The following is a 17,097-nucleotide window of genomic DNA, read 5'->3' as shown; positions in this document are numbered from 1 at the left end:
TACTGTGCAAAACAAAGCCATGATGAACTCTACGACAGGTGTTAAAACGAGATTGGTCTTGTTAAATCTTCACAAACAAAAGTTACCTGGCAGTTTCTTAATGCTTCTGTGTCTCTCTCTTGTCTCAATCCAGTGTATCTTGTTATATGTGTGAAATGTTCCTATTTTTAATAAATTGCATTTTACTAATTAAAAAAAAAAATTAACAGCAAAAAAAGTGATGTTTAATGTTTAATAATTTTGTTTTACCTTTGGAGTTACCTCCCGATTAATATCAACGGCTGTAGCAAGGTAAACATGTTGTAATGAGACAAGCACATTGGCCTCTCAAGGTGCATCGTAATTCATCTTTTTGAGGTATTTATTTACTGAAAGTGCTCTATAACTAATTAGAAATTAGTGGGGTTATAACCAATGTGTGAAAAGCATGAAAGTTGAATATAGTTTCGTAAAGAAAATTTGTGTGTATTTATCTTAGGGTAAATCTAGCAAGACATGTGAATGTCTCCGAAAATATTTGCTTCTTGAGTTGAGAGAGACGGGGTCCCCTTGAAACTTTGTTATAAATAAAGGTTTTCCACAAAGGGATCAGAATGTACAAGGAAAACAAAGCAAATGTAATTATATATACAACTGCCCCCCCCCCCAAAAAAAAACTACTGTTTTTATGAGATGTGGAGGATGATGCTTATAATAAATTGTTGGGTGGTGGTAGTCAGTTGTGGAATGAAAATGGGTTGATTGCAAAATAATGGTGAATATGAAATGATTGGTGTATATAAAGAAAAAATGAAATATCTGTGTGTATATTTCTCTCTCTATGTATATGTGTGTGTGTGTGTGTATATATATATATATATATATATATATATATATATGGTAGACTATTCCTATGGTGGTTCTGACATAGGAGCATTCACTTGTTTGATTCGATGTAGGATCAACTCACTGAATTAGCATGCCAAGTGGTTAAGTATTCCATGGACATATGTGTCCTTATGTAATTCTCAGCTAGATTTTCTGGTGGGATTTAATAAGGCTAGAACTTTGAATGAATATATATTATGTCAACTTGGCGTGCTGGCAGACTCGTTAGCGCGCCGGGCGAAATGCTTAGCGGTATTTCGTCTGTCGTTACGTTCTGAGTTCAAATTCCGCCGAGGTTGACTTTACCTTTCATCCTTTCGGGGTCGATAAATAAAGTACCAGTTTCGCACTGGGGGGGGGGGGGTCGATGTAATCGACTTAATCCCTTTGTCTGACCTTGTTTGTCCCCTCTATGTTTAGCTCCTTGTGGGCAATAAATAAATATATATATGTCAACTCTGCTGAGTGGTTGGTGTTAGGAAGGGCATCCAGCTGTCAAAATCCTGCCAAAACAGTCACAGAAGTCTGGTACAGGCTTCTGCCTGGCCGGCTCACCCATGCCAGTATGGAGGGTGGACGTTAAATGGTGATGATGATGTATATTAGTAGTTATATGTGGGCATGCACTCTAATAGCATGCCACTGCTGTACCACTCAGGTGACACTCCTCTGATCCATGGATCTGTTTTGAGTAGTCATCACTGGTGAAGGTTTTACAGGGTTGGGGTGCAAATCCTACCTCAACCTCTTCTAGTCACTTTTTATTATATGTAAAGGAAACGTTGGGTTTGTTCTTTAACATGCCAATCCCCACACAGCACTAAAGTAACATAAAGTGTTTCGCTCAAGAATGCAACACACCACCCTAACCCCATGCTGTAGCAATCAGGGAATGCAATTCCCTAGCCACTATCATATTCTAGCCTCTTGTCACCCGGAACAAAGCCACCACTCAGTTTAGGGGGTTTTTGTTTTGCAACATTCTTGGTGATCTTGCTGGAGCAGGTGCCATATAAGAAGCAGCCAGTACACTCTGTAAAGTGGTTGGTATTTGGAAGGGCATTCTAACCATACAGACTGTGCTAAAGCAGATAGCAGAGCTTGACACAGTCCTCTGGCGTGTCAGTTCCTTTCAAACTGTCCAATCCATACCAGCATGGAAAGCAGAAGTTACATGATGATGATGATGATGATGATGATAGTGTGTGTCTAAATAGAATAAGTAAGATCACGGAAACTAACCTTAAGGCCTTGAACCTCTGCACTGTTCATTGGGAACACCTCACATGAAGCAGCAGTAATTAGTGGTCTGAAATGAGGAACAGTCAGTGGTTTGGCAAAACTGAAATTGCCCAGCAAATCGTGAAATCCAGGATGTTGAAGTTATGCATGGTGGAATGTCCAGCAATGATCTCACCTATGTACTTTATAGTCACATCCCTTTTTCAAAACCTGGACTTTTTGTCCATGAATGGTTCCTTATCAGGAGACCAACATGGGGAACTTACTAGGCATACAGCTCCAACAACACTAGCAGACAACTACCGTCTTTTATGTACAAAGGTGTCCTCATCTAGTGTTGGGCTGAAAATCTATTTTAGGTGCATGTACAAGGGTGGGGTTGCTGTTGGTGTGATCCTTGACCAAATTATGGGCTACATTTGTCAATACAAGAATCAAGGTCATGTAGTAATTTGAGGGCCCAGGGAAGAAATGTCAGGAGATCTGCTACAGGTGAATGCATTCCACAAGGAGCTGGTGTTGCCTTGCACCAGGTATGGGGTGTAGAATTGTTGATGAGTTGTTAGGGTGTCAGAGAGAATGGTGAGTGTCTGTGCCCTGAGTTCAAGTCCTGCTTGGGTTGTCTTGGCTTGTCATCCTGTCAAGGTCAATAAAAAAGTATGAATCTAACATGGTGGATTCGTAGATTTAAAAAAAAACATTGGACTGGATGCTGGGAGGTATTTGGCCAAATTCTTTTATGTTCTGTGTTCAAATCCTGCTATGGCCTACATGGGTGACTTTAGCAGAGTCCTTGCTAATGGAAACATTTTGGTCAGATTTGATGGAGGGAAAATACTTGCCCCCAGTTCTGGAAACCTTGAGCACAGAATTCCATCCTGACTAGAAGATAAGAAAAACAAAAAAAGAAATATACTTATATATCTGTGTGTGTATATATACTCTTTTACTCTTTTACTTGTTTCAGTCATTTGACTGCGGCCATGCTGGAGCACCGCCTTTAGTCGAGCAAATCGACCCCGAGACTTATTCTTTGTAAGCCCAGTACTTATTCTATCGGTCTCTTTTTTCCGAACCGCTAAGTAACGGGGACGTAAACACACCAGCATCAGTCGTCAAGCAATGCTAGGGGGACAAACACACACATATATATATATATACGACAGGCTTCTTTCAGTTTCCGTCTACCAAATCCACTCACAAGGCATTGGTCGGCCCGGGGCTATAGCAGAAGACACTTGCCCAAGATGCCACACAGTGGGACTGAACCTGGAACCATGAGGTTGGTTAGCAAGCTACTTACCACACAGCCACTCATTTAACCATTTAATGAGCAGCATATGAATTAATTTCATTACTTTTTTTTAGTGTGGAATTATATATGGCACGTGAAAATATATTTGTGTGAGGTTGTGTCGGTGGCACATAAAAAAACACCACTTGAGCGTGGCTGTTGCCAGTACCACCTGACTGGCCCTCGTGCCGGTGGCACGTAAAAGCACCCACTACACTCTCGGAGTGGTTGGCATTAGGAAGGGCATCCAGCTGTAGAAACTCTGCCAGATGCAGCCATCTGATTTGCCAGACCTCAGTCAAATCATCCAACCCATGCTAGCATGGAAAGCGGATGTTAAACAATGATGATGATGTGTGTGTGTATAAGATACTATTATTTATCCTTCTATTATACTTTAACCTCTCAACTGGCCCTTCAGCACAAAGCCCCCCTCCCTCTGTACCACTCATTCTCCCAGCTGAAGGGTCTGTCTTGCAAGTATTTGGTAACCCACAGCTGCTGGTGCCATGTATAAAGCACTTAGGATGCTCTGTAAAGTGGTTGGCATTAGGAAGGGCACATAAAAAGCACCCACTACACTCTCGGAGTGGTTGGCATTAGGAAAGACATCCAGCTGTAGAAACCTTGCCAGATCAGATTGGAGCTTGGTGCAGCCTCCTGGCTTGCCAGTTCTTCAGTCAAACCGTCCAACCCATGCCAACATGGAAAGTGAATGTTAAATGATGATGATCCAGCTGTAGAGACCCTGGATTCTAAGAATTGAAATCACAATAGCTGGATCATGAGTGCAACACCCTGACCACTAGGTATCTACCCCCACCCCCCACAAACACACATGTATATAGATTATTAATATTTAGCAGAAACAACAGAGAGTGACTCAAAGGTTGAATGTTTCATGTATTAACATTTATCAGAGCTATTTGTCATCATCATCATCATCGTTTAACGTCCGTTCTCCATGCTAGCATGGGTTGGACGGTTCGACCGGGGATCTGGGAAGCCAGAAGGCTGCACCAGGCTCCAGTCTTATCTGGCAGTGTTTCTACAGCTGGATGCCCTTCCTAACGCCAACCACTCCGTGAGTGTAGTGGGTGCTTTTTACGTGCCAGGCGAGGCTGGCAACGGCCACGGTCGGATTGGTGCATTTTACGTGCCACCAGCATGGAAGCCAGTCGAGGCGGCGCTGGCATCGGCCACGAGTCGGATAGTGCTTTTTACGTACCACCAGACCAGGGATCCTGGATGGTTCAATTTGATTTCGATTTCGCTTTTTGTATATAATTAAAACCTAAATATTATATTTCGGGATGGTCATTTTGTTTTTCTTTTGCCAAATAAACACACGCTATATATTTTTTCTTCACTCATTTATTACTGTTCTTATTTTGACTGAGATATCTTTTGTCACACATTTGTGACCTCTTCAGCGACACTTCATTTTCGTGTGTGTTTTTGCTCCACTTACTCCATTCTCTTCTTCTAAGATGTGTATCGTTGTGTGCACATGTGTAAGTTTCCTTGTTTGTGTGTGTGTGTGTGTCATAGTTTTTAGCAGCAGTGTGGCCTTTCCCTCAGCAGCCCCATCCTCTCACCCCATTACGCTGCTGCTGTCCTAAGACCCCAAAAATCGTGGTAGTTGTTGTCGTTATTGCCATTGTTGTCACTGCTGCTGTTGTCGTGTTGTTGACATTGGCGTTAGGAAGGGCATCCAGCTGTAGAAACACTGCCAGATCTGACTGGCCTGGTGCAGCCTTCGGGCTCCCCAGACCCCAGTTGAACCGTCCAACCCATGCTAGCATGGAGAATGGACGTTAAACGGTGATGATGATGATGATATATATATGTATGTATGTAATCATCATTTGATGTCCATGTTCTATGCTAGCATGAGTTGGATGGTTTGACATGAACCAGTGTGTGTCCAAGGATTGCTTTGAGTTTCAATACCTGTTCTAGCATGGCTGGATGCCCTTCTTAACGTCAACCACTTTACAGCAGGGACTGGGTGCTTTTTGTATGTCACCTGCAGCATTAAGGTCACCATGTAGTTTGCAGGGCATATGAGTCTCAAGAGAGGTGGGGGGGGGCAGCTTCATGCTTGGGTACAAGGAGATTACTATGGGGTATGAAGGTAGGTAGAGTTCCTGAAGAGAGCCCTGCATGGCTACTCACGTCTTGTAGGGGAAAGTGGGAGAGAGAGAGAGAGAGAGTGAAAATGATCAGTAGGAGCTGCAAGAGATAGATGATGGCACTGAGGTGCCCAAGGAGCCCCACAAGGCACAAGGTGAGTAGGAGAGGGTGGGTGTTGGGGGGCATTGAAGGGGATGCAGGAGAGTGGGGTGGGATGCAAGAAGCCAGGGGTAGTGAAGATGATAGTCAGTGGTGGGGTGGATTATATGGTTGGGTAGTCAAACAGAACCGAGGTGGACGGGGAAGAAGTAGGCATGCGTAGTGGGGAGTCACTGTAACGGGTGGATAACCCAAAACATAGAACTTTCAGAGCTCAGTTTTGCTTAGAAGAGTGAGTCCTACTGAGAATCTCACATTGCTAGGGATCCCAGCTCTTTGCCATGTCATCTGTCTGGCTCACTGTTGTTCTCAGGTCAGCTTTCACCACTTTGTCTTCCCGAGTCTTCCTCTTCTGTGGGTTCCAGCCACATTAAGTGAACACCATTTCTTCAAACAACTGTCCACATCCATTCACATCAATGGTACATACCAGTGTAGTCTTCTGATACCTTTTTGTGTGTGTGTGTGTGTGTAAAATGACATCCGTTCTTGTGAAATATAAGAAAATTTTATTTTTATCTTTTAGATATGGATTGTTCTTTTCAAAGAAACAGAATGGATTTGTTCGTGGAAAACCCAGTATTTTTGGAGATGACAGTGATGATGTATGTATATTCCATGTGGCGTTATTGTAATGATGGAAGTATATTTAATGTAGTGCTCTTGTAATGGTGGCATTTCCTTATTTTAGTTCTGTTAGTAGTAGTATAGGGGCATGTGCTGTGACATTGTGTCACTGCATACGCCATTTGTTGGTGATTCCCTACAACTCCTGGTGGATGACACCATTGCACCATTCAGGTGACAACCCTCTCCAACTCATTGGTCTGTTTGTTGAGGTAGTCTTTGCTGGTGAGGGTTTGACAAGGCTGGAGGTCAAATCCTACTTCACCTGCTTTTAGTTGCAGAGGAAATGTTGGGTCTATTCTTTGACATGTTGGGCCCACACTGCAATTTTGAGAGTTAAAACAAATATTGCATCCCCTTCATTGTACTACCGATATGATGGTGATGGCCTCAACACATTTTGGAGAATGGAACAACTAAAGCACCTGAATGCAATTTGTTTCATCGATGCTTGGAGGATGAGAGCAGAGTCTCTTGATTGTAGGTTGGATGTGAACCATGCCTATCGCTCTTCCTCTTCTGTCAGCTGCTCTTGTGGTGGTAGTCGTGGTGGACACATAAGCTGATGTATGGGATGTACAATAATACTGACATCTAGTAGATGGTAGGACTATGGCTGGGAAGCTGTTGGTCAGTGAAACTAGGTCAAACCTCACCCCGACAACAAACAATAGCCATTCAACCCTTTCAGCGTTCTGATTACTCTGTCAAATGTAATGCTTATTTATTTCTCATCGTTTTCCTTTAATCGTATTATCTCAGAGCTTTCATGTTTTGGTGATGTGGTTTTTTTTTCGTTTGTAGAATAACATTGTAGGGGTAGGTGTAAGGGGCTAGATCTGGCCTGTTTGAACATAGTGCAGGTAGATTATCTGTGTTGGACATGGCCCTCTTTCATATGAACTTCATTAACAACGTGATTCCTTTCTTTCTGAATTATTTCATTAAATTAACCTGAAACAAAAAGCCAGACTGCACAATTCATTCCATTCGACTTTTATTTTAACATCTTTCTTTGGTTGTTCTAAATATTTATTCTTTCTTTGTCTGACTGCAGAGGCCCAAGTGGTGGTGGGGAGCGTCTCACATATACAATCTCTCTGATAATACAAGAGCAATTATTTTTGTCTGTTTTATTTAACAGCTGGCTCAGACGGGCCTTCCATGTTTGCTAACCACAAAATGAAATACTGAAAGCCCCTCTCCTTCCCCTACATCCAATCTGGTACCCTAAGCTGTATACAGAAAACATGATGGGCGAGCTGGCAGACACGTTAGCGCGCCGGGCGAAATGCTTAGCGGTATTTCGTCTGTCGTTACGTTCTGAGTTCAAATTCCGCCGAGGTCAACTTTGCCTTTCATCCTTTCGGGGTCGATAAATAAAGTACCAGTTTCGCACTGGGGGCGATATAATCGACTTAATCCCTTTGTCTGTCCTTGTTTAGCCCCTTGTGGGCAGTAAAGAAAGAAGAAAACACGATGAAAGACCTCACCCAAACTCAGACTAAGTGATTGTCCAAAAAACTTATTCAATCAGGAAGTGGTTCATCTGTGACACTTGTTTATTTTATATCATCATCATCATCATCATCATCATTTTCATTAGATGTAGGCATGGGTGTGTGATAAGAAGCTTGCTTCCTAACCTCAAGGTTCTGAGTTCGGTCCCACTGTATGGCACCTTAGGCAAGTGTCTTCTAATATAGCCCCTGGACCAACCAAAGCCTTGCAAGCAGATTTGGTAGATGCAGACTGAAAGTAGCCTGTGTGTATGTGTGTGTGTGTGAGGGGGGTCCCCCACCACTGCTTGATAAAACCAGTGTTTGTTTGTTTTCATCCTCATAACTTAGCAGTTTGATAAAAAGAGACTGATAGAATAAGTACCAGAATGGAGGGATGGGTGTTAATGAGGTGAGATGCAGAGTGTACTTAATGGGGCAGAAGAGCAAGGCGAGCATAAACAAGAGGGACCGCATTTCTCTTCTCAGGCACACCAAATAGCTTTTTCTTTGTCACCACCTCTGCGAAACTCAGCATCTTGTCTTTTGCTGGTTTCCTTCTTCTACAAGTCCCATCTACATTAAACAACTGGCACTTCTCTATGCAGCTCTCCTCCTCCTCCATCCACACCACTCAGTGCAGTCTTCTCTTCTGGGTGAGCTGGCAGAAACGTTAGCACGCCGGGCGAAATGCGTAGCCGTATTTCATCTGCCGTTACGTTGTGAGTTCAAATTCCGCCGAGGTCGACTTTGCCTTTCATCCTTTCGGGGTCGATAAATTAAGTACCAGTTACGCACTGGGGTTAATGTAGTCGACTTAATCCCTTTGTCTGTCCTTGTTTGTCCCCTCTGTGTTTAGCCCCTTTTGGGTAGTAAAGAAATATATATTTAACCATTTGATTAATTTTTCTCTCAGCACATTAGCACTTTGTTATATATGCACATTGTACATTCAATAGAGCATGCTAGCTTCATTTCTTTCCAGTCTTTGCATGTCCTCTGCATTCAGAACCCATGTCCAGGGCTGTGGAGTCGGAGTCAATTAAGGGGTAGCTGGAGTCAGTAAAACTATACCGACTCCGACTCACAATATCTTTATTCTTTAATCTAAACCAGTTACAACACAGAAGCCGACTCAGAGTGCAAGCTTATGCATAAGCTTTATGAGATATGTAGACCACAACCACTTGATTACATAAAGAGGGGTCGGAGTCAAAGTTTTTTGTTTCCACTCCACAGCCCTGTCCATGTCACACTACCATGTAGCATTGCTACTCATATAAAGGCATCATACAGCTTGGCTTTCACTCTGAAAGAGAGACCTTTTGTAGCTAACAGGTGACATCTCTCGAATAGAATTCAAGCACTGTGTAATTGGGATCGCATTGTCCAATATAGCCTTCCTTTTTTTAAGCTGACAAAGTGGGATTTAGGCTGCTATTTCATGAAGAGAGGGCAGTTTTTCTTTTGGAAATTGACCAACAATCTCATTGATGCCCCCCTCCCCCTGACTGCTGCCCCTAGTTGTCTGGTTACTTAATTTTAAAACGTGCAACTATGGGTTCACTGGCTCCATCTTAGCGGTTCTCACCTGGGGTCCATATAATCCAGATTTTCTTCTTAAAATTTATGAGCAATACTTTGATTATACTTCTAGAACATGCAAAATGTTTTGATCATTTTCTTAATACTATTTCTAAAAGGACCATTAGTAAAAAATAGCTCGTTGACAAAAGACCTAAACAAGACTAGGGTAAGAGGGGCTGACAGTGGGGTTGTTTTGACAGTAGAGAGTGATTGTGTGTGTTTGTGTGCATGACCAAGTTTTGATATGTTATGATCTTATAATGATTTATGACTGGTGTGTCATAAGTCAGAAAATGCTGCTGCTACCTTCCACACATGACATTTGACTGACAGGTTCTAACGTCAGTCATTATCTAATCATAAACGAGCCTGTGCTTTATAATTTATTCCTGTTGAGCTGGCAGAGTGTAATGGGTGCTTTTACGTGCCAGTTGTGTGACTATGATTTCACTTGGCTTGATGGGTCTTCTACTCAAGCACAGCATATTGCCAAAGGTCTCGGTCATTTGTGAGGCCCAACACTCAAAAGGTGCTTTTTACATGCCACTGGCATGGATGCCAGTTACGTGGTCCTTGTGCATAAATCAAAAGCCAGGACAATGGATCGGAAGAACAATAAGTTCAGTACGTTGTGTTCTTTAGTCACTTCAGGTCGTTTAATCCCTTAGCATTTAAACTGGTCATATCTAGCTGAAACAGTCTAACTATGTTTGAACTGACCAGATTCAGCCTTTCACACCAGTCCTGCAATGTCGTTGTGGCTGTGTGGTAAGTAGCTTGCTAACCAACCACATGGTTCCGGGTTCAGTCCCACTGCGTGGCATCTTGGGCAAGTGTCTTCTGTCAAATGTAATGCTTATTTATTCACATTATTTACAATTAATCATGGATTATCTCATATCTTAGGGATTTTGATGATGTGGTTGTTTCACTTTCAGAATGACATTGTAGAACAGGAGTGAGAGGCTGGATCTGGAGTGAGAGATGTCATCAAAAGAGACCGGTAGAATAAGTACTGGGCTTACAAAGAATAAGTCCCGGGGTCGATTTGCTTGACTAAAAGGCGGTGCTCCAGCATGGCCGCAGTCAAATGACTGAAACAAGTAAAAGAGTAAAGAGTAAATAAGTTTTACATTTGATAGAGGAATCAGAATGTTGAAGGGATAAATACTAGCATTGATTAAGGAAGGGCAGTGCTCATGACCCTTTACTTTCTCAGGGTTGCCAAAACTGGTGGCAGAGGGAAGAGGAAGATATCCACAAATCAGAGACCTAACCTGAATGTTAGCAGGTGTTGAATTGAGTGTTGGATAAAGACTGCCTCCCAAAGGGTCAGTCAGTGGAGACACACCTGTTTAACACAGGTGTGTTAAACACCGGTTGTATTGTGATAGCACATTCAGTTGGATGTCTTTGTGGTAGCTATTTAGAGTGAGGAGAGAAAAGCGCTTTTCAACTCATTCTGTTACATATGTGAAACTCTGTGTGCATGTGTATGTGTGTAGGCAAATCCCAGGACAAAAGAAGTCAGTTGGACATACACCATGAATATATTAGGTTCATGTAAAGAAATATGAGAGTGAGGGTAGTGCTATCAAAATACCATCAATAGTTGCAGCGAATACCAGCCGTACAGGCAGAATTAATAAATTATATATATATAGGCGCAGGAGTGGCTGTGTGGTAAGTAGCTTGCTAACCAACCACATGGTTCCGGGTTCAGTCCCACTGCGTGGCATCTTGGGCAAGTGTCTTCTGCTATAGCCCCGGGCCGACCAGTGCCTTGTGAGTGGATTTGGTAGACGGAAACTGAAAGAAGCCTGTCGTATATATCTATATATATATATATATATGTGTGTGTGTGTGTGTTTGTCCCCCTAGCATCGCTTGACAACCGATGCTGGTGTGTTTACGTCCCCGTCACTTAGCAGTTCGGCAAAAAGAGACCAATAGAATAAGTACTGGGCTTACAAAGAATAATTCCTGGGGTCGAATTGCTCGACTAAAGGCGGTGCTCCAGCATGGCCGCAGTCAAATGACTGAAACAAGTAAAAAAGAAAAAGAAAAGAAAAATATATATATGGGTACTATGTAAGCACCTGCATTGCTAAAAATAGAAGTCAAAATACTTCTGTGCCACTGAGTAGTCGCAAGATGAATGCAACCCTGACAGGAAAAAATTCCAGTGAACAATAAAATTGTCTTACCTCTGCTAGGTCAGCAAAATGCTGGTTAGTTTGATATATATATACATATGTGTGTGTGTGTTTTTGTATATTAACCCTTTAGCATTTAAACCGGCCATATCTGGCCAAAAGTATTCAGCATTTTTTATGGTCAAACTGGCCAGATCTGGTCTCTCACACCAACCCTACAATATCGTTTTAAAAATTAACAGCTACCTCATCAAAATCTCATAGCTACAAGATAATGCATGATTAGTTCAAAACAATGTGGATAAAAAAGGATTAATTTTGGCAGAATAATGCGAACACTAAGGGTTAAGTGGACATAGGCACAGGAGTGGCTGTGTGGTAAATAACTTTTTTACCAACCACATGGTTCCGGGTTCAGTCCCACTGCACAGCACGTTGGCCAAGTGTACTCTACTGTAGCCTTGGGCTGACCAAAGCCTTGTGAGTGGATTTGGTAGATGGAAACTGAAAGAAGCCCGTTAGTTATATACATGTGTATGTTTGTGTGTCTGTGTTTGTTCGACTAAAGGCGATGTTCCAGCATGGCCATAGTCAAATGACTGAAACAAATAAAAGAATAGTAATACAGTTAGTAGGATAAGTAAAGTAGGAAGACAGGAAAGAAAGTAAAAATAAAATGAAGACCCGGATATAGTAAAATGGGGAAGCAGAAGGGAATGAAATAAAGTAAAGCCGGATACGATACAATAAAAGGAGTTGAGTAGAAGAACGACATGGGTCTGGGTTCAGTCCGACTGCGGGGCACCTTGGGCAAGTGTTTTCTACTATACCCTCGGGCTACCCAAAGCCTGTGAGTGGATTTGGTAGACAGAAACTGAAAGAAGCCAATTCTATATATATATATTCCGGCCGAAATCAGATCGCCATGTTGATTCGCTAGCCTCTGCACGCATTTTTTTTCTCTCCTTCTTTCTGTGTTTCTTCTCTGTGTATCTTTCTGTTGAAGAGCGTAGGCTTGAAACGTTAAAGACTTGTTTTATTTATATTTCCTGAGCGCCATACTAATACAATTGTTTGTTTGTATTCCACCTGCCTTCGTCTTTTGTTTATTTCCGTAAACCTGCCTTCGTCTTTTGTCTATTTTCATAAAGCTTCCCATTATATATATATATATGTGTGTGTGTGTATGTATTTGTGTGTGTGTGTGTTTGTTCCCCCACCATCACTTGACAACTGATGTTGGTGTATTTACGTCTCCATAACTTAGTGGTTTGGGAAAAGAGACTGATAAAATAATAGGCTTACAAAGAATAAGTCCTGGGGTTGATTTATTCAACTAAAAGTGGTGCTCCAACATGGCCACAGTCAAATAACTGAAACAAGTAAAAGAATATATATATTTCCGATTCGTCGTTTCGTTCCACCCCTTGGTTCCTGTTATTGTATATTATTATTATATATTTATATATATATATATATATGAAATATTTAATACAGGCTACCAAACTTGATGTGGTGAGACAAAAATAATTTTTCATCAGTGGAAAATTTAGTCATAATGAGAAAAAAACCATTAGTGCTTATAAAAATTATTCTCCCAATACATACAATACATATTCACATATATATGCATGCACGTGACGAGAATTGTACCCTAAATGATGTATAAACAGAACCTGTTCACCATACAGCAGGGCCTATAACCATTGTTTACGCTTGGCTGGGTTCAGTTTGTACATTTTTTTATTTACTTGTTTGTATTGTTTCCTGTAGACAGCCAGCTGTTACTCCATTCGTGTTGAACATCTTGTGTAATCTATATATATATTTAAGGGCAGCGAGCTGGCAGAAACGTTAGCAGGCCGGGCGAAATGCGTAGCCGTATTTCGTCTGGCGTTACGTTCTGAGTTCAAATTCCGCCGAGGTCGACTTTGCCTTTCATCCTTTCGGGGTCGATAAATTAAAAGGCGGCGAGCTGGCAGAATCGTTAACACGCCGGGCGAAATGCGTGGCCGTATTTCGTCTGGCGTTACGTTTTGAGTTCAAATTCCGCCGAGGTCGACTTTGCCTTTCATCCTTTCGGGGTCGATAAATTAAGTACCAGTTTCGCACTGGGGTCGATGTAATCGACTTAATCCGTTTGTCTGTCCTTGTTTGTCCCCTCTATTATTTAGCCCCTTGTGGGTAGTAAAGAAATAATCATCATCATCATCATCATCATCATCATTTAGCGTCCATTTTCCATGCTAGCATGGGTTGGACGGTTCTACTGGGGTCTGTGAAGCCAGAAGGCTTCATCAGGCCCAGTCAAATCTGGCAGTGTTTCTACGGCTGGATGCCCTTCCTAACGCCAACCACTCCGTGAGTGTAGTGGGTTCTTTTTACGTGCCACCCGCACTGGTGCCAGACAGAGCTGGCAAACGGCCACGAACGGATGGTGCTTTTTATGTGCCACCAGCATGAGGGCCAGGCGAGGCTGGCAACGGACACGAAACGGGGCGGTGCTGGCAACGGTCGCGAAACGGAAAGTTCTCTTACATGCCACCGGCACTGGTAACACATCTGCAATTTCCATTGATCGATTTCCATTGATCGATTTCGATTCTGATATATATATTTATGTGTTGAGAGAGGTGGGGGTGGGCAACCAGCATGCTCTTCAAGTAAGGCCTCACATTTCAACTTTTCAACCAGTTGATGCTATTAGCAGATAGAATCTAAGCTGAGGTGAGTACAGTTAGATATCCTCCAGTTATTTGAACTCACAATCTCTAAGTTGGTAGTACACAATATACCCATATAGTTATTTCACTTGTTCCCCAGGACTTACGAAGGCATGTGATCTGGATGTCTTAGGTGTTGGGCTCATGATTCTAGTAAGATCATGTTTAGCTCCTGTGCCATGCCACACATTGTGTCCTTGAGCAAGGCACTTCAGTTCATTCTCTGAAAATAACAAGTAGCAGTTGGTGTTAACCTTGTGGCAGATTGCTGTGTCCTCTCTTCTGTCGAAAGTTTACAATATTGACTGAAGTTGTCCATGCCTTACACGGACACACACACACCTTGAACCAATGAAAGAGTCCACATGTGGTCATTTGACCAGCTAGACATTGGTGGAGAGCAAAGGCTGAGGTCATCAGTGACATTCTTCTTTGTAAATTGAAGCATGGGAACGCAAATTTTGGTAGCCTACCTTGAACTTACATAAAGCAAGTGCGTGAGGCCTCTGAGTGCTCCCAAGATGATCTAGCATGTGCAGTGGATGACCAAACGGAATGGAGAGAGCAAGCCTTTGGTGATCCAGGCAATAAGCGTGACCAAATGACGATGATTTGCTAGGACTAATGAATAGCCAGACGCCACTTAACTTACGTCTTACTGCCTTATGTAACAAAGAAGGACATGTCTCTTATATTAGGGAGCAGGAAGAGGAGCTCGGATGGTCATAAGTGAATCCTCTTTGATGTGTTGTCGGATCAGGATTGATCTAGGGGCCAAACAACATCATTTACAGAGTTTATGTTTTTCATCTTGTTTCTAATGTTTATTTATTTCTTTACTGCCCACAAGGGGCTAAACACAGAGGGGACAAACAAGGACAGACAAACGGATTAAGTCGATTATATCGACCCCAGTGCGTAACTGGTACTTAATTTATCGACCCCGAAAGGATGAAAGGCAAAGTCGACCTCGGCGGAATTTGAACACAGAACGTCTAATGCTAAGCATTTCGCCCGGTGCGCTAACGTTTCTGCCAGCTCGTCGCCTTATAATGTTTATTAGGTGCAAGGCATGGCTGTGTGGTGAGAAGTTGGCTTCTCTTCATGGTTGCCAGTTCAGTCCTACTGCATGGCACCTTGGCCTTTTATTATTGCCTCAGGCCAACAAAAGCATTTTATGTTTGTGTCTGTCTCCCACCACCACTTGACAACCAGTGTTGGTGTGTTTATGTCCCCATAACTTAGCAGTTTGGCAGAAGAGACTGATAGAATAAGTACCAGGCTTACAAAGCAATTAGTAGTGAGGTCAGTACCACCTCAAGGGAGCCTCAACATGGTTGCTAGAAATGAAGGTAAATCTCCCTTGGAAAAACATGGGATAATGTGGGATACTCCTAAAACTAATGGATGGTCAAAGATGGAACACATTTGATCATATGTCTGCTCAGTCATCAATGACATGGGGTTAAACAACCACAGAATTACTCCTAATTGATAGAGTAAAATTTATTAATCAGTACAATAACACTAATTCATTAATACAAAGTAGTAGTTGTAGTAGTAGTAATAGTAGAAGGACATGTGCTGTGACAGGATGGTACCTTTGCACTACTCAGGTGACAACCCTGCAACCCACGGGTCTGTTTTGGGTCACCCTTTGCGACACATGCTGGTTCACCCACGGCACTTGAGCAATGTGAGATAAAAAACGTTTTGCTCAAGAACACAACAGGCTGCTTGATCTGGAAATTGAACCCACAGTCTGATGATCGTGAGTGCCACACCCTAACCATTAATTAATACAGTAATAATATTTTTGTCGTTCTTGTCTCCTCTCTAGGATGAACAAGGTGTATTCAGTACGTCATTACAGAAAGAATCTCGAAAAAACAAACTGAAAAAACAGGTAAGAAATGATTCGTAAATTTTTTACTTTTTAAACTCTAAATTAAATATAACCAGAGAGAATAGATGGAGGGATGGGTGGGTCCCCTCCCCCCTCCCAGGTTGTGTACGTCTTCTGTAACAAATGAGTATAGGTGCTGCCCTCTAGTGTTGCTTAAATTTTGATGATGGTCAGCTGCTGATTGGAGGTCAAGTATTTTGTAGTCTTGAAGAGGAAGGGTTTTTGTTTTGGGTGCAGGTTTATGTCGACCACTAGGAAAGATTTTGAGAGATTGTGAAGCCTGGCATTTGGTGTGATTTTGAAGGTTTTAATGCTAGGTTACTTCTTGCGCCCATGCCATTATTGAAAAACCAGTGTTAGGACAAGATAACCAGGAAAACTATGTGTGGTTGCTCAACCAATTAGAAAGAACAGCCAAATGTCCATCATCATCATTTAGTGTCTGTTTTCCACGCTGGCATGGGTTAGATGGTTTGACTGGAACTGATGAGCCAGAGAGCTGTACCAGGTTCCAGTCTGATTTGGCATGGTTTCTATGGCTGGATGCCCTCCCTAGAGCCAACCCCTCCAAGAGTGTAATGGGTGCTTTTCACATGCCACCGAACATCATATTTGTTTATAAAGAAAAGAAGAGCTGTTTGATAATACAGAGCCAGTTTGAATGTCTGGAAAAGAATGGTAAGTCCATCGAATGTTTTTGTTAAGTCTGTCCAGTTCAGCTTGATGAAGGGCAAAACATTTTCTGTTAGAATGCAGGACACGTGTCATTAGGTCTAGTTTCAGATTTCAATCATAGGTTATGGTTATTTAAAACCGAATATGTTGTATATGGAGCCTGTGCTGATGCCACATAACAAACACCTGTGTTAGTACCATGTAACAAACACCTGTGTTAGTACCA

At 42.2% G+C, this 17,097-nt stretch overlaps 1 protein-coding gene across 2 annotated transcripts in view; it reads left to right on the top strand.

The window, feature by feature from the left end:
- Positions 1 to 17,097, top strand: part of LOC115224666 (nuclear speckle splicing regulatory protein 1) — a 38,828-nt gene that overhangs the window by 4,511 nt on the left and 17,220 nt on the right. For both annotated transcript variants that reach the window (XM_036513793.1, XM_036513792.1), the window contains exons 2-3: positions 6,225 to 6,303; positions 16,131 to 16,196. In XM_036513793.1, the coding sequence (XP_036369686.1) occupies positions 6,225 to 6,303; positions 16,131 to 16,196 (145 nt within the window). The remainder of the gene's footprint in view (positions 1 to 6,224; positions 6,304 to 16,130; positions 16,197 to 17,097) is intronic.

The sequence above is a fragment of the Octopus sinensis genome, linkage group LG26 (genome assembly GCF_006345805.1).
Source record: "Octopus sinensis linkage group LG26, ASM634580v1, whole genome shotgun sequence".
Taxonomy (NCBI): Eukaryota; Metazoa; Mollusca; class Cephalopoda; order Octopoda; family Octopodidae; genus Octopus; species Octopus sinensis.
Note: the sequence above shows the minus strand (reverse complement) of the source record. Positions and strands in the feature narration are given on the sequence as shown.